Source organism: Leucoraja erinacea, chromosome 6, assembly GCF_028641065.1.
Source record: "Leucoraja erinacea ecotype New England chromosome 6, Leri_hhj_1, whole genome shotgun sequence".
NCBI classification, from domain to species: domain Eukaryota; kingdom Metazoa; phylum Chordata; class Chondrichthyes; order Rajiformes; family Rajidae; genus Leucoraja; species Leucoraja erinaceus.
The window spans coordinates 42680509-42704814 of NC_073382.1; the positions used below are offsets into that span (position 1 = coordinate 42680509).

At 45.5% G+C, this 24306-nt stretch overlaps 1 protein-coding gene across 1 annotated transcript in view; it reads left to right on the plus strand.

Annotated features, from left to right (window-relative positions):
• Positions 1–5168: 5168 nt before the first annotated feature.
• Positions 5169–24306, plus strand: part of LOC129698414 (spartin-like) — a 32455-nt gene continuing 13317 nt past the window's right edge. The window contains exons 1-4 of the mRNA XM_055637561.1: positions 5169–5355; positions 14204–15048; positions 16204–16401; positions 19695–19824. Coding sequence (XP_055493536.1) covers positions 14206–15048; positions 16204–16401; positions 19695–19824 — 1171 coding nt within the window. The 5' untranslated portion in view covers positions 5169–5355; positions 14204–14205. The remainder of the gene's footprint in view (positions 5356–14203; positions 15049–16203; positions 16402–19694; positions 19825–24306) is intronic.

A 24306-nucleotide genomic window follows, 5' to 3' on the forward strand; every position in this document is an offset into this window, starting at 1 on the left:
TTACTTACAATTTAAAGCAGTCAGTATATTGAAAGATATTTTCACTCTTGAATAGCAGCCTACTTCCTCTATCTTCCTGTGCACACCCATTTCTCCCACTATCCTGCCCTCTTTCTGCCCCTGTCCCCTTCCACATAATCACCTCTCCTCCCTCCCCTTGCCTCATCACCATCTACCTCTTCTCTCCTTATCTGACATCCTTTTGTCTAATTTCTCCCCCTGCCTTTGTCATTACTCCACCCATCTGCTAATCACCCCCTCATCTGTATCTACCGATCACTTGCCAGGCTTTGTCTCGCCCCCACCTCTCTTTTCCAGCTTTCTCCCCCCCCCGCACTCCATAGTCTGAAGAGGGGTCCGGACCCGAAACGTCGTCTGTCCGTCAGATGATGCCTGACCAGCCTAGATCCTCTAGCACTACGTTTTTCTCAAGATTCCAGCATCTGCAGTTCCTCATGCCTCAACTTTATTTATTAAATTCCTTCATTAAATTATGGGTTCCAGTTACTTCTACACTTCTGAAGACATTTCTCCAGAAACAAACCCGAGTATATATTATGGGAGTTCTTTACAGCTCATTCCCTTCTGTTATCAGGCTTCTGAACGGTCCTTCCATAAGCTGCATAGAAACATAGAAACATAGAAAATAGGTGCAGGAGTAGGCCATTCGGCCCTTCGATCCTGCACCGCCATTCAATATGATCATGGCTGATCATCCAATTCAGTATCCCGTACCTGCCTTCTCTCCATACCCCCTGATCCCTTTAGCCACAAGGGCCACATCTAACTCCCTCTTAAATATGGCCAATGAACTGGCCTCAACTACCTTCTGTGGCAGAGAGTTCCAGAGATTCACCACTCTCTGTGTGAAAAATGTTTTTCTTAAATAGTCTATCACAGCTTTTCTCGTTGTACAATCTATTTAATTGTTCAGTCAGACTGGTCTTTAACCAGTCAGCATACCCTGAAGCCTTTAACATCATGGCCGGGAACTTCAACATAGCAAACCTGAAAAAATCTCCACCAACATGTTTCTAGCAGCACCAGAGGGTTAAACACCCTTGGCCAATGCTATACAACCATCAGAGATGCCTATCACTCCATCCCTTCTTCCTGCATAAAGGCAGTAACTGAAGAGCACACCCCCAGCAGTGAGGACTGCACTGAGCTGGTCAACAGAGGCAGAGGAACGACTCCGGCACTGCCTGGAATCAGTAGACTGGGCAATGTCAAGGACTCGGCAATAGACCTGAATGAATTTGCCACAGTCGTTGCAGACTTCAAAAGGAAATGTGTGGAGGACTGTGTTCCAACAAAAACCTTCCGAGTGTTTCCTAACCAGAAACCTTGGATGAACCAGATGCTGAGCTGCAGATCCGCATTGTTCAGAGGACCAGATCCCGGGTATTCAGGTCTGGTGATGCAGAGGTATGTAAGAAAACCAGATACAACCTTGACAAGGCCATCAAAAAGGCAGAAAGGGACTTTCTCTCTAAGCTGGAGGATTTTGTGTGTGTGTGTGTGTGTGTGTGTGTGTGTGTGTGTGTGTGTGTGTGTGTTGTGTGTGTGTGTGTGTGTGTGTGTGTGTGTGTGTGTGTGTGTGTGTGTGTGTGTGTGTGTGTGTGTGTGTGTGTGTGTGTGTGCTGTGTGCAATATTCCACCTGTGTGTGTACACTGTACTGTCACACAGACTGTGACTCACACACACACATATACACTCACACACACACATACATTCACACACGCACACATACATTCACACACACACACATACACACTCACACTGACACACACATACACTCGCAGACACACACCCACACACACTCACAAACACACACACTCACACCACACACACACAGACTCACATAGACTCACACACACACACACACACACACACACTTCGGACTGGCCCTGACCACACAAACAGTCTTTTGTAACTTTTCCTGTACTCACTTCCCCTTTAACCCATATTTATACTCACAATTTGTCAATCCCTGTATCTTTCACTGGTAGATAGGATGGTCAAAAAGGCTTTAGGCACAGTAAATGTATTGAGTTGAACAGGCTAGGACTTCATTCCTTGGAGCCTAAGAGGACCAGAGGACATAGTTTAAGGTGAAGATTTAAAAGATTTAATAGGAACCTGAGGGGGTAACCTTTACACAAAGGGTGGTGGGAACAAGCAAAACATTTAAAATAGACACAAAATGCTGGAGTAACTCAGCGGGAAAGGCAGCAACTCTAGAGAGAAGGAGGGGGTGACGTTTCAGGTTGAGACCCTGAAACATTTAGACAGGCACATGGATAGGATTGGTTAAGAGGGACATGGGCCAAATACAGGCAGGTTGGACTAGACCTCATTTGGACAATTGTGAGCAATTTTGGGCCTCATATCTGAGGAGGGAATTGTTGGCTTTTGAGTGTGTGTGAAGGTTTACGAGAGTAATCTCGGGGATCTTGGGTTAATGTATGATGAGCATTTGTACGTACATATGATGGACATAGCTTTAGAAAAGAGGAGGAATTTCTTTCACCAGAGGGTGGTGAATCTGTGGAATTCATTGCCAGACTGTTGTGGAGGCCAAGTCATTGCGTATTATTATTCAATTCAATTCAATTCAACTTTAATGTCATCGCACAAATACAAGTATGAGTACAACGAAATGCAGTTTTGCGTCAGTCCGTAGTAGTTGTGCATAAAGAAATAAAAAAAATAGAAAGAGAGAAGATACAGAATAATCAAAAAATACAGAATAATTAAACAATGGGGACGGAGGGACCGGAGAAATCTATCGGCGGGACTCCGAGTTCAGCAATGTGATTGTATTATTGTAGAAGCTGTTCCTCATCCTACTAGTACGTGACCTGAGGCTCCTGTACCGCCTCCCTGATGGGAGGAGGGCAAACAGTCCATGGTTGGGGTGTGAGGGGTCTTTGATGATCTTCCCAGCCCGTCTCAGACACCGTTTTCGGTGGAGGGCATCCATGGCAGGGAGCGGGGCACCGATGATGTGCTGCGCGGTTTTCACCACCCGTTGTAGTGCCTTCCTGTCCACAGCAGTGCAGCTGCTGTACCATACCGTGAAGCAGGTGGTCAGGATACTCTCTATGGTACAGCGGTAAAAGTTGGTCAGGATCCGGGGGGACAGGTGGGCTTTCTTGAGCCTCCTCAGGAAGTAAAGGCGCTGTTGTGCCTTTTTGATCAGCTTGGAGGTGTTGAGGGACCAGGACAAATCCTCCGAGATATGTACTCCGAGGAATTTATAGCTGGAGATGCGCTCCACCTCAGTCCCGTTTATATGAATGGGGGTATGACTGCCTCCTCTGGTCTGCCTGAAGTCAACAATAATCTCCTTCGTCTTCTTGGAGTTGAGGACGAGGTTATTGTTGGCACACCAGGCTGTCAGGTGCTGGATCTCCTCCCTGTAGCCTGACTCATCGTTGTCGCTGATCAGTCCTACTACCGTGGTATCGTCAGCAAACTTAATAATGGCGTTGGATCCGTACTTTGGGATGCAGTCGTGGGTGAAGAGGGAGTAGAGGAGAGGGCTGAGCACACAGCCCTGTGGCACCCTGTTCAGTGTTATAGTGGAGGAGGTGAGGTTATTGACCCTAACAGACTGTGGTCTGTTAGGGTCAATATGGTCTAATTCAGAGATTGATAGGTTCTTGATTAGTAAGGGCATCATAGGCTCCCTAATGGTTATGGGGAGAAAGCAGGAGAATAGGATTGAGAAGGAATGATAGATCAGCCATGATCGAATGATGGAGCAGATTCGATGGGCCAAATACCCTAATTCAGCTCCTAATGATTTAATGAACTTAAAGCAGAGACTGTCTCCGATATACTGTTCAATATAGTCAAAAGCTACCAAGTGCTTGCCATACTTGAAGCGTTTAAGAGACATGTGATGTGTATGAAGGAACTGGAGATGGTGGTTTAAACCAAAAATAGACACAAAATGCTGGAGTAACTTAGCGGGAAAGGCAACATCTCTGGAGAGAAGGAATGGGTGACGTTGAGGGTCGAGACTGAAGGATGGTCTCGATCCAAAACATCACCCATTCCTTCTCTCCAGAGATGCTGCCTGTCCCGCTGAGTTACTCCAGCTTTTTGTGTCTATTTTACAGACATGTCACTCTTGTGCCTTCTTCCTGCTGTAATTAAGGCTATAAAAAATAATCTTGTAGTTTTTCAAGATTTCTTTTAACTAGTTTCATGCAAAATATTAGGGAATTCTTTTTGCACAGTCATATTTTAAATGTATGTGAATATACTAAAAACTGAGAATATGCTACAAATTCCTCGTATGATGCAAAACATACTTGGCTAATAAAGTATGATTATGTCAGGCCTCGGAGCTGGGGCAGCGGCAGCGGCGACCCGGCCTCGTAGCTGGGGCAGTGTTCCCGACCCGACCGCTGGCCCAGTGGACGACATCGTCGGGAGCTTGCAGATCACAGGTTGGTGACCTGTTCTCCGGAGCTCCTGCAACAACAGCTGCGTCCGCTGGACTGGAGGACTGCAGCTTCGGCAGCTTCGACCACCCCGGGCCGAGTTGAACCGGCCCGTTCGCGGAGCTTGGATTCAGCCGCGGGACTGACATTACTTACCATCACCCGGCGGGGTAACAACATCTGAAGCCCGGATCGCCTTGGCGCAGAGGGAGAATAAGAAGGGATGAGACAAAGACTTAAGACTTTTGCCTTCCATCACAGTGAGGAGGTGCCAGGTGAACTCACTGTGGTGGATGTTAATTTGTGTTTATTGTGTGTTTTTGTCATTTTTACTATATGTAGGACTGCAAGGCAACAACATTTCGTTCAGACCGCAAGGTCTGAATAACAATAAAGGCTGCTTTGAATTTATGATTATCAGTCCGAAGAAGGGTCTCAACCCGAAATGTCACATATTCCTTCGCTCCATAGATGCTGCCTCACCCGTAGAGTTTCTGCAGCATTTTTGTCTACCTAATTTTTATTATGATGATTATGATCCCGAGAGGAGTTTACGTTGAAATTGTCACCCGCTCCTGTCATGTGCATGACGCAGCCGCAAAGTCTGCCCCACGTGACCCCACTCCCATGTGACTCCCACTCCTCCGTGCCCCCACGTGATCGCGCTCTCCCCTCGCCACGTGACACCACACACACACGTTCTCTCCGTGTCGCTGCCCCCCCCCCCCCCCCACGTGACAGGGCCACTAGCCGGTCTCCGGAAACTGCGCGCCGTCAGTCGCACGCCGATCGCGGTCGGTAAACAAACCGGGCCCCGTGAACCGACGTCTCTGCACCGTGGCCGCAGTGTCCGGGCTGCAGGGGGTGGAGGAGCCCGAGCCCGAGCCTCGGAGCTGAGTGAGTGACCGACCGACCGCGGCGGGGGTGGGTGGTGGGGACTCGGGGGCTGGGGACTGTAGTGCTGAGGTAAGCCGGCTCCCCGGTTGGCAGGTGGAGCCGTTCACCGCATCCCTTCGCTCGAAACTGTGCCCCTCCCCTCACTGACGGATTAACTTGATGGGACGAATGGCCCAATTCTGCTCCTTTCACTTATGCACATTGCTCCCTTGAACCTTGGCCCATATCGCTCTCAAGAGTCAGGCGTGTTTAATTGTTATCTATAGTATACTAACGCTGAAATTCTTGCCTGCTGCAACTTCAGGCCTGGAACGCAACAACACAGATAAATGTATAATAATCAACAATGCAATACGTGAGAGACATAGTCAAATACAAGTGACACGAGCTAAAGGCAGTCCACAGAAAATACTCTGTAGTCTTTGTTCATTGAGGTTCAAGTTGCTTAACGAGGTCGTGAAGCAATGAGTGTGTTTGTGATCTATCGTATATGTAGAGAAGTTTATTAGAGTATTTGTTAACATTCCAAATGCAGGTGGTGGAAGTTAAGGTGTCTGTGCAAAAGTAGTAATACCTCTGGCCTTCACTTCCATATGTCCTGGTTAAGTTTTATCCCCAGGTTCTTGTTTTTCTCCTCCACGAAAGAAAAGTGCCTCACCATTCTCCCTCTCCCCTTTGTACTAGTTTATCTTCCCCTTAGTAAAGCACATTGCTGGGAAACTTGGCAGGTCAGGCAATATGTGTGGAGTGAATGGATAGGCGACGTTCAGGGTCGGGACCCTTCTTCAGACTGGTGAACTTCAAGGGAGTGAATAGCTACGACTGCTACGAACTGATTCAAGATTACTTCAAAACAACAACCCCAAACACTCCCAAATCCCTCTCTACTCTTGTTCCTGATGCAGTGTTGACCCAAACACTGATTTCTTTCTTTGATTTCATAGAACATAGAACAGTACAATGTGCACTATTATCTGTACACTGTACACTGTGGAAAGATCGATTGTAATCATAGTCCTTCTGCTGGTAGACAAAAATGCTGGAGAAACTCAGCGGGTGAGGCAGCATCTCTGGAGCGAAGGAATGAATAGGTGATGTTTTGGGTCGAGACCCTTCAGACTGATGAGGGGATGGGGGGCGGGAAGAAGAAAGGAAGAGGCAGAGACAGTGGGCTGTGGGAGAGCTGGGAAGGGGAGGGGAAAGCGGGAGAAAGCAAGGACTACCTGAAATTGGAGAAAATGTCAAAGTAAATTATCCAAGCGAAATATGAGGTGCTGCTCCTCCAATTTACGGTGGGACTCACTCTGGCCATGGAGGAGGCCCAGGACAGAATGGTCGAATTTGGAGGGGGAGTTGAGCCACCGGGAGATTAGCTTGGTTATTGCGAACTGAGCGGAGGTGTTGGGTGAAGCGATCGCCAAGCCTATGCTTGGTCTCACTGATGTAGAGCAGCTGACACCTAGAGCAGCGGATGCAATAGATGAGATTGGATGAGGTGCAGGTGAACCTCTGCCGCACCTGGAAAGACTGCTTGGGTCCTTGGATGGAGTCAAGGATTTCTGCTTCAAATAAAGTCACAAATTAAACATATTCACCAATCAAGATATGATATATACTACAATGACATGCAGCAAAATTACAAAACAGTATATCATCTCCTTTTACAAGTTGCAAAGAATGCAATTTCTATTATTTCTTTCCACTTCCAAACAAAATTCTGGTTGGATTATTCAGAGTATGATCAACCTCAGTGAGACCAAGTGCAGGCTTGGCGATTGCTTCGCACAACACCTACACTCAGTTCGCAATAACTAACCTGATCTCCCAGTGGCTCAGCACTTCAACTACTCCCATTCTGAATCCGACCTTTTGTCCTGGGCCTCCTCCATGGCCAGAGTGAGGCCCACCGCAAATTGGACGAACAGCCCACTGTCTCTTCCTCTTCCTTTCTTCTTCCCACCCCCTGCACCCTCACATCAGTTTGAAGAAGGGTCTCGACCCAAAACGCCGCCTATTTCTTTCGCTCCATAGATGCTGCCTTGCCCGCTGAGTTTCTCCAGCACTTTTGTCTCCCCATTCACACACGTTCTGTTATCCCACTTTCCTCACCCACTCCCTACACATTAGGGGCAATTTTACAGAGACAAGTTAACCTACAAAGCCAATGCATCTTTGGGATGTGGGAGGAAACCGACATGCTTGCAGGGAGAATGTGCAAATTCAACACAGACAGTGCCCGAGGACAGGATCGAACACAGATTCCTGACGTGAGGCAGCAAGTTCACCAGCTGTGCCATTCCAACACACAAAAAATCATACATTGATAACTTTGATTACTAAAAGAAACTATCCATTTTCAGTCTTAAATCTCTAAATTATGCTCTCTAAGTCCCCCTTTACAGCTACTGTAGGTTTTAATTCAGTTCAAGACTATGGGGCAGTAAATTGGCCATAAAGTTGCTGCCTAAAATTGCCAGAGACCCGGAATTGATCCTGAATATGGGTGCTGTCTGTATGGAGTTTGCTCCTTTTCCCGTGATCGCATGGGTTTTCTCCAGGTGCTCTTATTTCTTTCCACATTCCAAAGGTGTGCAGGAACCTTTTTCAGACCCAACCCAAAACGTAATATTTTCCTTTTGTCCAGAGATTCTGGCTGACCTGTTGAGTTACTCCAGCTTTTTGTGTCTATCTTCAGTTTAAACCAGCATCTGCAGTTCTTTCCTACACACACGATTCTGCGTTGCTAATATATGGGATAGAACTAGTGTACAGGTGATCGGTGGTTGGCATGGACTCGGTGGGGGGGGGGGGGGGGGAAGGGCCTGTTTCCACGCTGTATCTTTAAATTAAACTAAAACACTAAAAGCAGAGGAAATATAAAGAAGGGTCTCTACCCGAACCGTCACCTAATTTCTTCTATCCAGAGATGCTGGCTGCTCCATGTAGTACCGCCGCACAATTAAAGCATGGAATAGTCTTCACCCTACTATAGGTACCCAACCAGAAGCAATTAAATTTAAAGTAGCTCTTTTTTTCCCCCAAGAACCCTTTTTTGCTTAAGTCCAAGTCAAGAGAGTTTTATTGTCATGTGTCCCAGATAGGACAATTAAATTCTTGCTTGCTGCAGCACAACATAATATGTAAACATAGAAACATAGAAATTAGGTGCAGTAGTAGGCCATTCGGCCCTTCGACCCTGCACCGCACATTCAATATGATCATGGCTGATCATCCAACTTGGTATCCTGTACCTGCCTTCTCTCCATACCCCCTGATCCCTTTAGCCACAAGGGCCACATCTAACTCCCTCTTAAATATAGCCAATGAACTGGCCTCAACTACCTTCTATGGCAGAGAATTCCAGAGATTCACCACTCTCTGTGTGAAAAATGTTTTTCTCATCTCGGTCCTAAAAGATTTCCCCTTTATCCTTAAACTGTAACCCCTTGTTCTGGACTTCCCCAACATCGGGAACAATCTTCCTGCATCTAGCCTATCCAACCCCTTAAGAATTTTGTAAGTTTCTATAAGATATAATTCAGGACAGAACAGGACTGCGTCTATATACCATAGACCATATATATATAATAAATAAATAAATAAACAGATAAAATGCAATAGGCTGTTATTTTTCAGAGTTTGGTAGTGGTGTTTAAATTCTGTTTAAATTCCATTGCAAATATTTTTTTAGGACCAGAAAATCAAGCAGCAAGAGTTACTCCAGGGAGTTACTCCAGCTCCAGCGAGTGAATCTGCATTGGGTTTCACCGGTTGCAGTGAGTGGACAGCAATGGCAGCCAGATCTCCCACCATGCAAAGGGAGGGAGAAAGTGGCCGACGCCGACCAGTTGCAGTGGCAGTGCGCATGTGCAGTGCGGCATATGCGTACAACCACGGCCGATGATGTGCTGGCCAAAGATCCTCGCTATAGGATCTTTGGTGCTGGCCGCGGTTGTGCGCATGTGTAAGGCGGCTGGCCGGAGACCTGAGACACGGACAACGGGCGGAGACCCAAGACAAGGACACGGATAGTGGGCGGACACGAAGTGACAGCGAGAAAGAGAGAAAGATAGAGAGGGGACCAGCTCAGAATTAAACCAGAGGTCTCCTGGGTGCTTGCCAAGCCGGGCAAAATGGCATGACTTTTAGGTTGCCCCGCAGGTCTGTGGGTTGCCCTTGTCAACCTGGCAATTGCTAATTTCGAGCCCTGTTGCGGAGGTAGAGTTCAGGGAGAGGACCACGGTACGCCTCGAACAAGGATTGTTCGACGTACCTTACAAAGAGGCAGGCATAGCTGGGACCCATGCGCGTGCTCATAGATACGCCTTGGAGGAAACGAGAGGAGTCAAACGAAAAGTTGTTGAGTGTAAGGACCAGCCCCACTAGGCGGAGGAGGTATCGGTAGAATACTATTGTGGCATACATAGAATCACAATACCATCTAACAGTCGATAGCGCAGTCAAATGGTGCGCAGACAACAACCTCCAGCTTAATACTTCAAAAACCTTAGAAATCATCATAGATTTCAGACGCAATCAAAACCACAAACCCCCGGTCCATGTCAACTCTCACCCCATAACCTCCACAAACTCATTTAAGTTTCTAGGCACCTATATCTCCAATAATCTAAAATGGCACATCAATGCAGACCACGTCATCAAGAAAGGTCAACAACGCCTATATTTCCTCAGACAGCTCAAAAAGTTCAGAGTCTATAAACACCTCCTGGTCCGTTTCTATCAATCAATCATTGAAAGCATCATCACCTCCTCAATCACAGTCTGGTACGGTAACACCGATAGTCACTCACTACACAGAATACAACGCATTGTCTCCAAGGCCTCCAGGATCATCAACTCCCCCCTCCCCTCAGTCCATTCCATTTATCTCCAACGTACCTCAAAATGGGCAAAAAAGATAATCTCGGACCACTCCCATCCAGCAAATCACCTTTTTCAGCCTCTCCCTTCAGGGAGGCGCCTCAGGTCACTTGCTACTAAAACCACCCGCTTTAAAAACAGTTTCTTCCCCTCAGCAATAAGAACACTCAATTCCGTCCAATAATCAGACAATAATATGACTTTTGATGTATACAGTGTCTTGTCTATGGTCTTTGTTTGTTCTTTTGCACTATGTATTGTTGGTGAGATTTGTGATTTGTGATGTGGTATGGATGCACTTTATTACGGTGATCTGTGTTATTAGTGGTATGTAACTAAAGCAGTGTACCATCATGTACCAAACCCAAATACCACCAACCCTGGTTGCGTGGCAAATAAAGATTCTATTCTATTCTATTCTATTCTATACAATGGTATGAATAGTCTTTCCGCTGACTGGTTAGCACATAACAAAAGGTTTTCACTGTATCTCAGTATATGTTCAAAGGTTATTTTATTGGTCACATACACCTAGGTGTAGTGAAATGCTTCTTGCCATGCAGCACATAAAGAATACAGATATAACAGTAATAAAGAATTTTAAACATAAAAACATCCCCCCACATTGGTTCCCATTATGAGGGAAGGCACAATGTGACAATAAATTAAACTGTACAGCACCGGAACATGCCCTTGCTCCCCCTCCCATTAGTCGTAACAGAGACAGAGTCCCCCAAGTCCTATCCTTCCACCCCATCAGCTGACGCATACAACACATAATCCTCCAGAACCTCCAATGGGATCCTACCACTAGCCACATTTTTTCTTCTCCACCCCTTCCACCTTCCGCAGAGACCGTTCCCTCTGCAACTCCCTGGTTAACTCATCCCTTCCCACCCAAACCACCCCCTACCCAGGTACCTTCCCCTGCAACCGCAGAAGATGCAACACCTGTCGCTATACCTCCCCCTTCGATTCTGTACAGGGACCCTGACAATCCTTTCGGGTTAAGCAGAGGTTCACTTGCACCTCCTCCAACCTCATCTACTGTATCTGTTCAAGATGTGGACTCTAATGCATCGGCGAGACTAAACGCATTCTGCGATCGTTTCGCGGAACACCTTTGCTCAGCCCGTGTGAACCAACTTGATCTCCGGTTGCTGGATACTTTAATTCTCCTTCCTATTCCTACACAGACCTTTCTGTCCTCGGTCTCCTCCATTGTCAGAGTGAGGCTAAACGCAAATTGGAGGAACAGCCTTTTCATATTTCGCTTGGGCAGCTTACAACCCAGTGGTATGAATATTGATTTATCTCACTTCAGGTAGCCTCAGCATTCCTTCTCTCTCCATCGCCTCCCTCCCCACCCAATTCGCACTGGCATCTCATTTTCACCCTACAAAATGCTTCCTTTATCATCGTTACTTTTTTGCATATCTTTCAATCATTGTTTTTATCTTTCCATATCACTGTCTATATCTCTTGTTTCCTTTATCCCTAACCATTCTGAAGAAGGGTCTTGACCCAAAACATCACCCATTCCTTCTCCAGAGATGCTGCCTGTCCCTCTGAGACTCCAGCTTTTTGAGTCTATCTTCGATAATATCGCGCTCGTGTTAACAGGTGATCGATCATAATTGATAGTAGAATTAGGTCATTCGGCCCATCAAGTCTACGCCATTCAATCATGGCTGTGCTATCTCTCCTTCCTAACTCCATTCTCCTCCCTTCTCCCCATAACCTCTGACAACCATACTAATCACCTGTACTAACCACATTGATGGTCGATTTGAACGAGGTCTGTTTCTATGCTGTATCTTTGACATACACTTTTAATAAAAGATGATAGTAAATTTTCTTTATAAACTCTCCACAAAAAAAGAATCCAAAGAACTATACTCCCTTTCCCATTATTCTATATGTTTGTTCCCAACAAAAATATCAAAAGGCATGATGACAGACATAAGGAACTGCAGATGTTGGAATTGAGCATTTCACAAATGCCGGAGGAACTCAGTGGATCGGGCAGCATCTATGGAGGAAATGAACAGGCGACGTTTTGGGTCAGGACCCTTCTTCAGGCTGATTCTTCCGTCGGTCCTAACCTGAAACATCACCTATCTATGTTTTCCAGAAATGTTGCCAAACCCGCTGAGTTCCTCCAGCGCTTTTGTCTACTTTTTTTGCAAACCAGCATCAGCAGTTCCTTGTTTCTATGATGTTGTCCTGTGGTATATTTTCCTAAATTCTCTAATTCATTCTTGTGTTTCCAACATCCAATCCTATGAGCTAAAATGTGCTTTTCAAGAACTTTTTTTTTCAAATCTCCTGCTAGTTGTTCTTTGTCCATTTAATTCATTTACAACTCTGCCACAGTATTGGATGTGACTGTGTGGAATTTCTGAAATGTATTCGATCATGAGGTGAGCATTTGCCCCAAACACCTTGCATATCGCAAAGAACACCAATTCGCTAAAAGATTCATGAGATCTATTCTGCATACCTGAACAAACACGCAGGAAATTGGTTTAACATTTCACTTGGTAGATGGCACTTGTTGTGCAGTGATCCCTTGTCAACGTATTAATTGTCACCGTGGCGTATTATCCTTCTGGGGATTTAATCTGTCTGATTGGGATGAAAGTGCAGGGACTGAACCAGATTAATGTAATGGATTTAATCAAAACCTATACAATATTGGACATTGTGAAAATAGGATTGAGATTGCATTCATCTGTCAACTTATTTACATCATGTTTACAAAGACACTCTTTTTGGAATCTTGATGCTTGAAAGGTTGACTGCTTGTGAGGGGAATGGTTCCCTGCCTGGAGACATCTCTCGTGGTCACTGTCACTGCACAAACCTGGGCTAGATGAAGGGGGCAGTGTGGTTTGGTGTCCCACCCTTAAATAATGATTGACAGTTTTTTGATTAGTTAGTGGTGATTTTTCAGGCAACTGCCGATGACTGTCAAGTTGTCGGCAGTCGCCTGAAAAACCGGCAACTGGAACGGCGAGTGGAACCCCCTCTCCCTCTCCCCTCTCCCTCTCCCTCTCCCTCTCCCTCTCCCTCTCCCTCTCCCCTCCTCTCCCTCCCCTCTCCCTCTCCTCTCCCTCCCTCTCCCTCTCCCTCTCTCCCTCTCCCTCTCCCTCTCCCTCTCCCTCTCCTCTCCCTCTCCCTCTCCCTCTCCCTCTCCCTCTCCCTCTCCCTCTCCCTCTCCCTCTTGCATTGGGGGAACAGGTGAGTGATGAAATATTGCATTGGAGGAGCAGACCCAACTTTGTCAAATATGTTTTAAATGTGAGGACCTGCCTCAACTACATCCTCGGATTTCTATTAAATCTTTTTCATCTCGCCTCAAACGTAAATCCTCTGGTTCTTGATTCCCCTAATCTGGGTAAAATTATCTGTTTATTCACTGTATCCCCCTCTTGCAGGAGAGAGTGAGGTCATGCACTTCAGGTGGAATCGAAAAGTGGATTATTATCCAAGTGAAGAGATACTGTTAATGAGTGAAATGATCTAGATGTTATCGTGCAGGAATCACACAAATTTAGCAGGAAAATGAGCACAGGGTTATATGGTATGAGCTGCCAGAGGAGGTAGTTGAGGCAGGTATTATAACAGCATTTAACAGACACTTGGACAGGTACATGGATATGAAAGGTTTAGAGGGATATGGGCCAAATGCGGGTGTGACTGGAATAGATAGATTTGGGGTGATGTAAAGGGCATTTACTCAGGGCAAAGAGAGATTCCTGTTTTGAGAAACTCTGAAGTAATTTGTTACGCAGGTCTGAAGAAGGGTCTCGACCCGAAACGTTGCCTATTTCTTTTGCTCCATAGATTCTGCCTCACCCGCTGAGTTTCTCCAGCATTTTTGTCTACCTCCTGTTACGCAGGCATTGTTACTTTGTTACTTGGCATTTGTTACACGTAACAATTATTACTTTATTTTTATCAGGCATGGAAAACTGCAACCTTCAAGCAAATGATACAGCTGAGAATCTTCGTCGCATCAAAGAGGAATATAAAGAGGCATTTATCTTTATAAATAAAGGTCTCAGTGCAGACGAATCGGGTCAAAAAACAGCTGCAAAACAACATTACAGACGAGGAAAGGAGCACTTAAATAATGGATTGTGTATTCCAACCAATGGCCCAGAATGTATTGGTGCAGAGTGGAACACTGCCCGTCAAATGCAAAATAAAATGACAGTGGCACTAAGTAACATATCTACACGGTTAACTAATTTGGAGCATGTTGAGAATCCAGCAGCATCCAATCAGTCAAACCAGTTGCCTGGAACGTCAGGGTCTAATTGTCCAAAGTCAGAGTCAAGGATATATCCAGTCCTACCAACACCATGTGAAGAAAAATCGTCAAAGTCTCAGTCCGGCTGTCAATCATCCACTGTGGCAGTGAGCAGAACTTCAAATGGAAACTCCTCGTCTGCAACTCCTCATCTCTCTTCACTGGATTCCGCGTCCGTAGCTAGTGAGCTGCCCCCTGTATACACTCCTGAGGCTATGGATGGGCACATGACTCTTTCCTACGGCACGGAATCTGGCGAGTTTGCTGTTATAGGTGATGAGATTTATGGGCAAGGAACTCAACCTCATTCACTGGAATCGTTCGGCATGGATGCCTATGAGCTCATTAGAATTGAACAAGGAGTGCAGATATTCTATGTAACGTCCGATGGGCAAGTGAGTGCGCCCTCGTATCCTGGCTTTCTTCGCATAGTCACATTTTCGGAGAAAGACATTGGGGGTGCAGCACAAAGCACACCTCCTCCTTTTCTGCAGGTACAATATCTATATATATCCACAGGTTTAGAGGGATCTTGGCCAAAGATGGCCAGGTGGGATCAGTGTTAATGGAGCATCTTTGTCGGCATGAGCAAGATGGGCAGAAGGGCTTGTTTCCATGTAGAGTAAGTGTAGAAACAAGGAACTGCAAATGCTGGTTTATGACAAACTGCTGGAGTAAGTCAGTGGGTCGGGCAGCATCCCTGGTGAACAATAATAGACAATGTTTCGGGCTGGAGTTTCAGTCTGAAGAAGGGTCCCGACCCAAAATGTCATCCATTCATGTCTCCAAGGATGCCACCTGACCCACTAAGCTACTCCAGCACTTTGTTTCTTTCCATGTTGTATGACTTTACGGAAAAACATTGTTCAGAGTTCTTTCGTCTTGAAAATGCATGAATTGTATTGATTTTATTTGTACAGGTCTGCCAAAACATGATAATTGCAATCCAGTTCCTTATTATATCAATGGGGGAAAATAAGGGCTAGACATTTCCGACTTGTAAGAACAAAGTTAGTTTCCATACAGGAGTTTGAAAAATAATGGTTTTTAATAGCTATAAGTTTAATTTTGTTAGTGCAAGCTATATATATTAAATTATTAAATAATGTAAAATATTATTAAATAATGTAACATACAACTGGTAGTATTTATAGCTTGTAAACCAAAAATGAATGATACTCTGTTGCACAAGTGTCCATTATTGCACAAGAGACATTGAAAATGTTGGCTTGTGTCACTACTTTCAGCGAACTGTGTACCTCTTATTATAGATAATTATTAGAACTGTGTACCACTAATTATACCCCTCCCATGTCTCTAAAGGACCATGGACCACTAGAAACTTAAATAATTGACAATTAACAAAGAAGTAAGCAATTAACAGTGTTGTGATGGAGGCACATGAAGGAGTGTACGCCACATGTAATGCTCTCATAAATGTGTCCGGATTAATGGAGGTGCCAGACCATCAGTTGCCAGAAAATCGGTGATGAACCTGTAGTTGCTTTTAATTAATCAGGTGTCATTGGGTGATTCAGTTTTAAAGTGTATTATTGGTGTCAATTAAGTAAATATTAGAAGGTTGTTTATTTTGTTATCCAAATCAAAAGTCCCAATTATTATTTCTTGTTCTACATGTTACTGTGTAGGTCTGTGACTGGGTCTATCCACTGATCCCCAGTCAGTCTCCTGTGCTGCTGTGTAACAATGGAGTCTACATGTTTCCAGATGTAATGTCACCAGACCCTGACATCTATGTTGGAGTGGTGTTGTCCGCAGAGCTGCCGCCATCAGACCGCGAACACTTCGAAGATTTGTTAAAACAAATGACTTTTTTGAAAATTCAGGTAAGTTTCAAGGATGCAGGAAAATTGTACCTTGTGCCTTGTACCTTAAACCTTCCGAAGAGTCCACCAGGGACTATACTGGAAGTTGGACAATTTTATACTGGACTATTTTTACATTTACCAAGCCAATTAATCAAGCCAATTAACCTACAAACCTGCACGTCTTTGGTCTGTGGGGGGAAACCGAAGATCTCGGAGAAAACCATGCGGTCACGGGGAGAAGGTACAAACTCCGTACAGACAGCGCCCGTAGTCGGGATCGAACCTGGGTCTCCAGTGCTGCATTTTGCTGTAAGGCAGCAACTCTACTGCTGCACCACCGTGACTCACCAAAATAATTTTGGTCCATGTCAACATATAAACCTTTTAGCTTTATCCAAACGTCTCTCCCAGATGCGATAAATGTTTGTTTCAAAACGCTAATATAACACACTCATTTGTAGGATGTACAAAGTTGAATAAATTTTGGAGTGATATATTTGATATATTTACAAAGATTTTCAAGTCAAGAATAGAACCCAAAACGGAATGGATTATATTTGGAATAATAGGAGAAGATACCAATTTAAATAAAGATCAAAATGTTTTTTTTAATTATGGGTTAATAATTGGAAAGAAATTGATACTTAAATTTTGGAAAAATACAACCACACCAACTGTTAAAATGTGGATTAGGAATATGATGGACATAGCACGCCTTGAAGAAATGAGACTCCGACTAATAGATAAATATGACCAATTCTTAAGGAGTTGGTCTCCTTTCATCGACTTTTTGGAATCATGTGATGCAGCGGTACCGTAAGGATTACTGATTTCAGTTCATGACGCGGATAGATCTACATCTCCGAATACAGATTTGAAAAATTCTCTTTTAAGGGGCCTTCTCTTCTATTTCTACTTTCCACTTTCTCTCTTCCTTTTTTTATTTTTTATATACACACTTCACGTTTTTCTACTCTCTACCATCTATTTTTCCACTTTTTCCCCTTTCTATTGTTTTCTTTTTCTTGTCCTGCTTACTTCCTTCTTATAACATAAAACTAGAGGTTGTACATAGAATGGATTACGGTATTACATAGTTGGCACCTAAAATTAGGTGCCACTGTACTGTTTTGTGCTGTATTAACTTCTAATAAAATAAACAAAAAAAATAAATAAATAAATAAACCTTTTAGCTTTTAGTTTTAGAGATACAGCATGGAAACAGACCTTTCGGCCCACTGAGTCCACACTAACAATCGATCATCCGTTGACAACAAGAGGAGTTGAGTAGAGGAGCAAAGAGGTCCTTCTGCAGTTGTAGAGGGCCCTAGTGAGACCACACCTGGAGTATTGTGTGCTGTTTTGGTCTCCAAATTTGTGGAAAGACATTCTTGCTATTGAGGGAGTGCAGTGTAGGTTCACCAGGTTAATTCCCGGGATGGCGGGATTGTCATATGTTGATAGAATGGAGCGGCTGGGCTTGTATACTGTGGAATTTAGAAGGATGAGAGGGTATCTTATTGAAACATAGAAGATTATTCAGGGTTTGGACAAGCTAGAGGCAGGAAACATGTTCCTGATGTTGGGGGAGTCCAGAACCAGGGGCCACAGTTTAAGAATAAGGGGTAAACCATTTAGAACGGAGATGAGGAAAAACTTTTTCGCACAGAGAGTTGCGAGTGTGGAATTCTCTGCCTCAAAAGGCGGTGGAGGCCGGTTCTCTGGATGCTTTCAAGAGAGAGTAAGCTCTTAAAGATAGCGGACTCAGGGGATATGGGGAGTAGGCAGGAACAGTGTACTGATTGGGGGTGATCAGCCATGATCACATTGCTGAATGGCGTACTCCTGCACCTATTGTCTATTGACACTAGTTCTATGTTATCAAATTTTCGTATCCACTCCTTTCACATTAGGGGCAATTTACAGAGGGCCAATTAACCGACTCAGCAAGCCCAGCAGCATCTCTGGAGAACATGGATGACGTTTTGGGTCAGGACTCTTCTTCATATCATAGTTTGAAGCTTAGTTGGAGTTCGTAGTGTTCAAGCCTGATTAGTTGTTGGAAAGAAGCTGTTTCTAAAGCTGGTCATTTGTCTTTGGCGGATTGCAAGGAGATCACTTGATGCACAACAGCAAACTTCTGACCTGCTCTCCTAGCAATTATGTGAGAGGGATGTGGCGTCCAAGGAAGGGAATGCTGGAGGCCTGCAACTGCCTGTGGCTTGTCTGGTGCAGGCACCACTCGTATGAACTAGAGCATTTGCCTTTAAAAAATAGTGCCTCTTGTGGACGATGAGTATTTGGTACCTCTTTCTCCTTGGGGCAAATTTTTTATCAAGGTTGGTGGGGACGAATGCACTGCCAGGATGTGATGGTTGAGGCAGATACCATTGTGGTGTTTAAGATGCTTTTTGATAAGTTCATGAAAGTGCATGGATATGGATCATGTGTGGGCAGAAGAAATCGATTCAGCTTAGCATTGTGTTCGGCACAAACATTGTGGGCCGAGGGGCCTGTTCTTATGCTGTACTGTTCTATGAAATTCTTTCTTGCTGCAGCTTACCAGCACAATAACACACAGATAAATATATAATAATCAGAAATACAATAAATTAATAACCGTACAAGATGTGGCGTACTTAGTTTCAATATGATATATTGGTTATGAGACTGCTTAACTTTGAGGCGTGTTTTTATAACACGTGCAACCCTGTGCTACAGCTTTACCAGGTCATAAAGTGTGGAAGCCGGCCCTTTGGCCCAACTTGCCCCACCGACCAACATGCCCCAGCTACACTAGTCCCACCTGCCTGCGTTTGTCCTCTCCATGTACCTGTCTAATTGCTTGTTAAACGTTGCAATAGTCCCTGCCTCAATTACCTCCTCCGGCAGCTTGTTCCATACACCCACCACCCATTGTATGAAAAAGATACCCCTCAGTTTATTTTGAAATCTTTCCCCCTTCACCTCAAACCTACGCCCTCTAGTTTTGATTCCTTTACTCTGGGCAAGAGACTCTTAACTCTTGACTCTTTGTTTACATTAAAACAAAATTCTGGAAGCACAAAGCTGGTTGGGTAGCACCTGTACACAGAGAAACTCCCGTTGACAAAAACACTTGGATAGGAAAGGGCCAAACGTGGACAGATGGGGCACCTTGGATGAGTTGGGCCAAAAGCTCTGTTTCCGTGCTGTATGTCTTTCTGAATTAGTTTAATGTGTATTTGAGTAGATGCCCGAGTACCTTTGAAAGAAGCATTGTATTTTGTGCCATGATATCACTTGTATTTTAGTAGATTGTCTGTGTTTAGGATCCTGAAGCTTCGGCTAATGAAATTAATTTGAGTGAAACCTTACCGATGGATCATGAAACACAACCAGGTAACCAGGTGAATGTTCTACCTGAATGGAGTGAAAAAGCGGCCCGTGGAATTTTAACAGGTAACCTGTTTGTGTACATAAGTGATAGTGAAAAATATTTAAACTTAATTCTATCAGAAACGCCTATGTACAGTCAATTACTTGAAAATGATTTCTTATGTAATAGCGATTCACCTTTTATATTTAAATAAAAACAAGCTGGTGGAGCAACCCAGCAGTCAGGCAGCATTTGTTTTTCTGAAGCATTGAAGGCTGAGTGATGACCATATAGATGTGTATAAAATTATGAGAGGCTTACATAGGGTTGATGGACAGAACTTTTTCCCCTGGGTGGAAATATTAATTAATAAAGGCCATAGCTTTTGAGGGGAAAAGTTTGAAGGAGATGTACGGGGGAAGTTTTTTATTAACGCAGAAGGTGATGGGTTACCTGGAACACATTGACATGGGTGGCGGTGGAAGCAGATACAACAGTGGTTTTAAAGCTTTTAGATAGACACAAGTATATGTGGGGAATAGAGGGATATGGATCATGTGCAGGTTGAGGAGATTAGTGTATCTTGGCACCATATGCGGTACAGGCATTATGGGCCGAAGGACCTGTTCCTGTGCTGTCCCATTTTTTAATCGTGTTAAGAGAAAAGGGGCAACATTTTGGATCAAAGACTTCGTCAGGATCGTGAAAGAGAAGAAACAAATTAATGTTTATTTTGGATTTCCAACATCAGTTTTTTTATTTTCAATTTTGTTTTGGACCTTGTTTTAAGTTGTGATATTATTTATTCATCACATTTCAACTTGATAAAATACCAATGCCTCAAAACACCTTTAATTTTATAAACAGCTCTAAAACACCCTTTCTGCCCACTGTTAAAAGGAGTTGCAGTATTTCTCAGTGTGTATGGGAAAGATTGTTTTTCAACTTTGGAGCCACTGGTGAGACCGCATTTAGAATATTGTGTTTACTTCTGGACACCATGTTATAGGAAAGGTATTGTCAAGCTTGAAAGGGTTCAGAAAAGATTTACGAGGGTGTTGCCGGGACTAGAGGGTGTGAGCTCTGCATTCTGAAAGTATTCCCTGCCACAGAGGGCAGTGGAGGCCAAGTCACTGGATGGATTTAAGAGAGAGTTAGATGGAGCTCTAGGGGCTAGTGGAGTCGAGGGATATGGGGAGAAGACAGACACGGGTTATTGATAGGGGACGATCAGCCATGATCACAATGAATGGCGGTGCTGCCTTGAAGGGCCGAATGGCCTCCTCCTGCACTTATTTTCTATGTTTCTATGAAGGAATTGTCCGTAGACCTCCGAGACAGGATTATGTCGAGACACAGATCTGAAGAAGGGTATAAAACAATTTCTACAGGATTGCTGGTCCTAAACAGCACAGTGGCCTCCATCATTCTTAAATGGAAGAACTTTGGAACCACCAGGACACATCATAGAGCTGGCCGCCCAGCCAATCTGAGCAATCAGGGGAGAGGGGTCTTGGTTAGGGAGGTGACCAAGTACCGATGGTCACTCTGACAGAGCTCCAGAGTTCCTCTGTGGAGATGGGGGGGGGGGGGGGGGGGGGGGGGGGGGGGGGGGGGGGACACCTACCAGAAAGATAACTATATCTGCAGTACTACACCAATCAAGCCTTTATGGTAGTGTGGCTAGACAGAAGCCACTCCTCAGTAAAAGGCACATGACAGCTCGCTTGGAGTTTGCCAAAAGGCAGCTAGGTTCTAAAAATATCACTACCAGCTGGAGCGATATGGGCTTTACACATAGCACTATGGGTCACAGCCTGTTCAGGAAAATTCTCGTATAACAATCTTTGGAATTCTCTTGCTCAGTGGTAGTTGAGCTTTTAATTATTTTTCAGGCAGTGGTAGAATTCTGGATAAGCCTAGTGGTGAAAGCTTACCAGTGGGATTGCAGTTACATTGGGATTGGCCTTGATTTTACAGAATGGTGGGTGGGCTCAAGGGGGAGAGTGGGAGGGGTGGAGAGAGGATGGAGAGGGGAGAGGGAGAAGGAGCGAGGGAGAGGCAGGGAGGGAGGGAAAGAGGGATGGAGAAAGGGAGGTAGGGAGAGGGAGAGAGAGGAAAGAGAGAGCGAGGGAAAGAGAGGGAGGCTTCCAAAATGGCTTCATCATAATCTGCTGCTAAAAGCAGGAAGCAGCCGTTCAAACAGCAGTATACAAAGAGATGGCAATGTATGCACTCTCAAGTAAGGTGCATAGAAGACATGTCAATTGGTAGCAAAGTTATGTTCTTGTACTCTTACATGGGTATGACTGCACATAAAAAAAAAACATTTTTTTCAGCAAAATGGCACTGCGTAAAAGTACTGATTTCCTCAGCTAAATACTGATTTTCAAGTACTAGAATACTGAAATGCTCTGACAACATTTGGCAGCTTGAGGCTGTTATCGCTGCTAAAGGTGCCTCAACAAAGTACAGATGCACAACCTTTTATCCGAAAGCCTTGGGACCAGACACTTTTCGTAATTCGGAATTTTTCGGCTTTCGGATTGGAAGATTTTTAGCGTAGATTTTAACGGCTGGCTCAGTGGTAGAGTGCTCGGCTCATATCCGCAAGGTCGCGAATTTGCGCCTCGATCCCGGCAGTTACTCGATCGCGAGTTTGAGTCTTCAATGTAGTTTTTTTTTGCAGAATAGGAGAGAATAGGGAGGGTTAGGCTGGGATCATTCTCTGCGAGATAATCTTAGTGCGGGAGACAAGTATAGGAGAGGTGTACTGACTGTGTGGGCAGAACTTTGGAAGTGATTGCCCACCATTCTCAAAAGCCGCTGTGTCTCCCTGTCCCTCCAACTCCAGAGGAATCCGCTCCCCGATGGGCCGCTACGGCGACAAATGGCAGTTCGCCCACAGCCCGAGCTGCGCCACCCCAAGAACAAGACGTACCTTGCACACCATCAGCTTCTGCCCCTACGGGGAGCGTGTTCCTCTGGAGTTGGAGCGGGGCTGGGCTGGAGTTGCTGATCTGGGATCTCCGTGCTTGCAGTGGGCCGGGGGGTCGGTGTCCCGATGAGGGGGCGCAGCTCGGGCTGTGGGCGAACTGCCACTTGTCGCCGTAGCGGCCCATCGGGGAGCGGCTTCTGGTGGTCCTGACGTCTTCGGCCACCCCCCAGTACAGGAGCTGAGACTGGAAACTGTACCGCCCTTGCAGGAGAGTGGGGTTGTTTGCAGTTGCAGAGGGAGGGGGCAAGGGCGGTACAGTTCCCAGTCTCAGCTTCTGTCCAGGGGGGTGGCCGGAGACGTCAGGACCAACAGGAACCCGCTCCCCGATGGGCCGCTACAGCGACAAGTGGCAGTTCGCCCACAGCCCGAGCTGCGCCCCCTCATCCGCAACTCGGGTTCCTCTGGAGTTGGAACGGGGCTGGGCTAGAGTTGCTGCTGGCTGTGAGTCTCCGGGATCTCCGTGCTTGCAGTCGGTGTCCCGTTGGTCCTGACGTCTCCGGCCACCCCCCTGGACAGGAGCTGAGACTGTAAACTGCACCGCCCTTGCCCCCTCCCTCTGCAACTGCAAACAACCCCACTCTCCTGCTCACCTGCAAGGGCGGTACAGTTCCCAGTCTCAGCTCCTGTACAGGGGGGTGGCCGGAGACGTCACAGCCCGAGCTGCGCCGCCTCATCCGCAACCCCAAGAACAAGACGTACCTTGCACACCATCAGCTTCTGTCCCTACGGGAAGCGTGTTCCTCTGGAGTTGGAACGGGGCTGGGCTGCTGCTGGCTGTGGGTCTCTGGGATCTCCGTGCTTGCAGTGGGCCTGGGGGTCGGTGTCCCGTTGGTCCTGACGTCTCCGGTGACTGGTACTGACCTGCTGGCTGGCATCGCCGACGTGAAGACAGTGCAAAGCCCCCGCGCCGGTGCAATGGGCGGGGAACTGGAGAGGGGAGGGAAGGGGTCACACACATGGCCGGGAAGCAGAGGGGTGTAGGTGGGGTGAAACTGAAGGGAGTGACAATCTGCTACTGCCTGCCCGTTAAAACGTTCCCACGCAAGACTCACAATACACTGTGTATCGTGAATCTACCGTGGGAACTTTTTAACTCAGCGGGCAGGCAGCAGCAGATTGTCAATTATTAACCCTCCTGCGCAATATACCCTCGCCTCTTTTATGAATGGGGATTTAGTTCCCCTTTCTTCGAGGACCGACCGGCGGTTCCGCTGTCACCTCTGCGGGCCGCTCCTCGGTGAACGTCTTCAAGGACCTTTCTTCAAGGACTGAAAAAATGTCCGCTATTCGGAGCTTTTCGTTATTTGGATCTTCGGATAAAAGGTTGTGCACCTGTACTGAGTAAAGGGACTATGATATTTCAGTTATTTCTTTTTAATTACTTTGCAAACATTTCTAAACACCTCTTTTTGGTTTTCTGGGGAATTGTGTGTAGATTGATGATATAAAAAAAAAAGAGAATTTAATCAATTTTAAAATAAGGCTGTAACATAACAAAATGTGGAAAAAGTGAAGGGGTCTGAATACTTTCAGAATGCACTGTATAGGGAGAGGTTGAGTCGGCTGG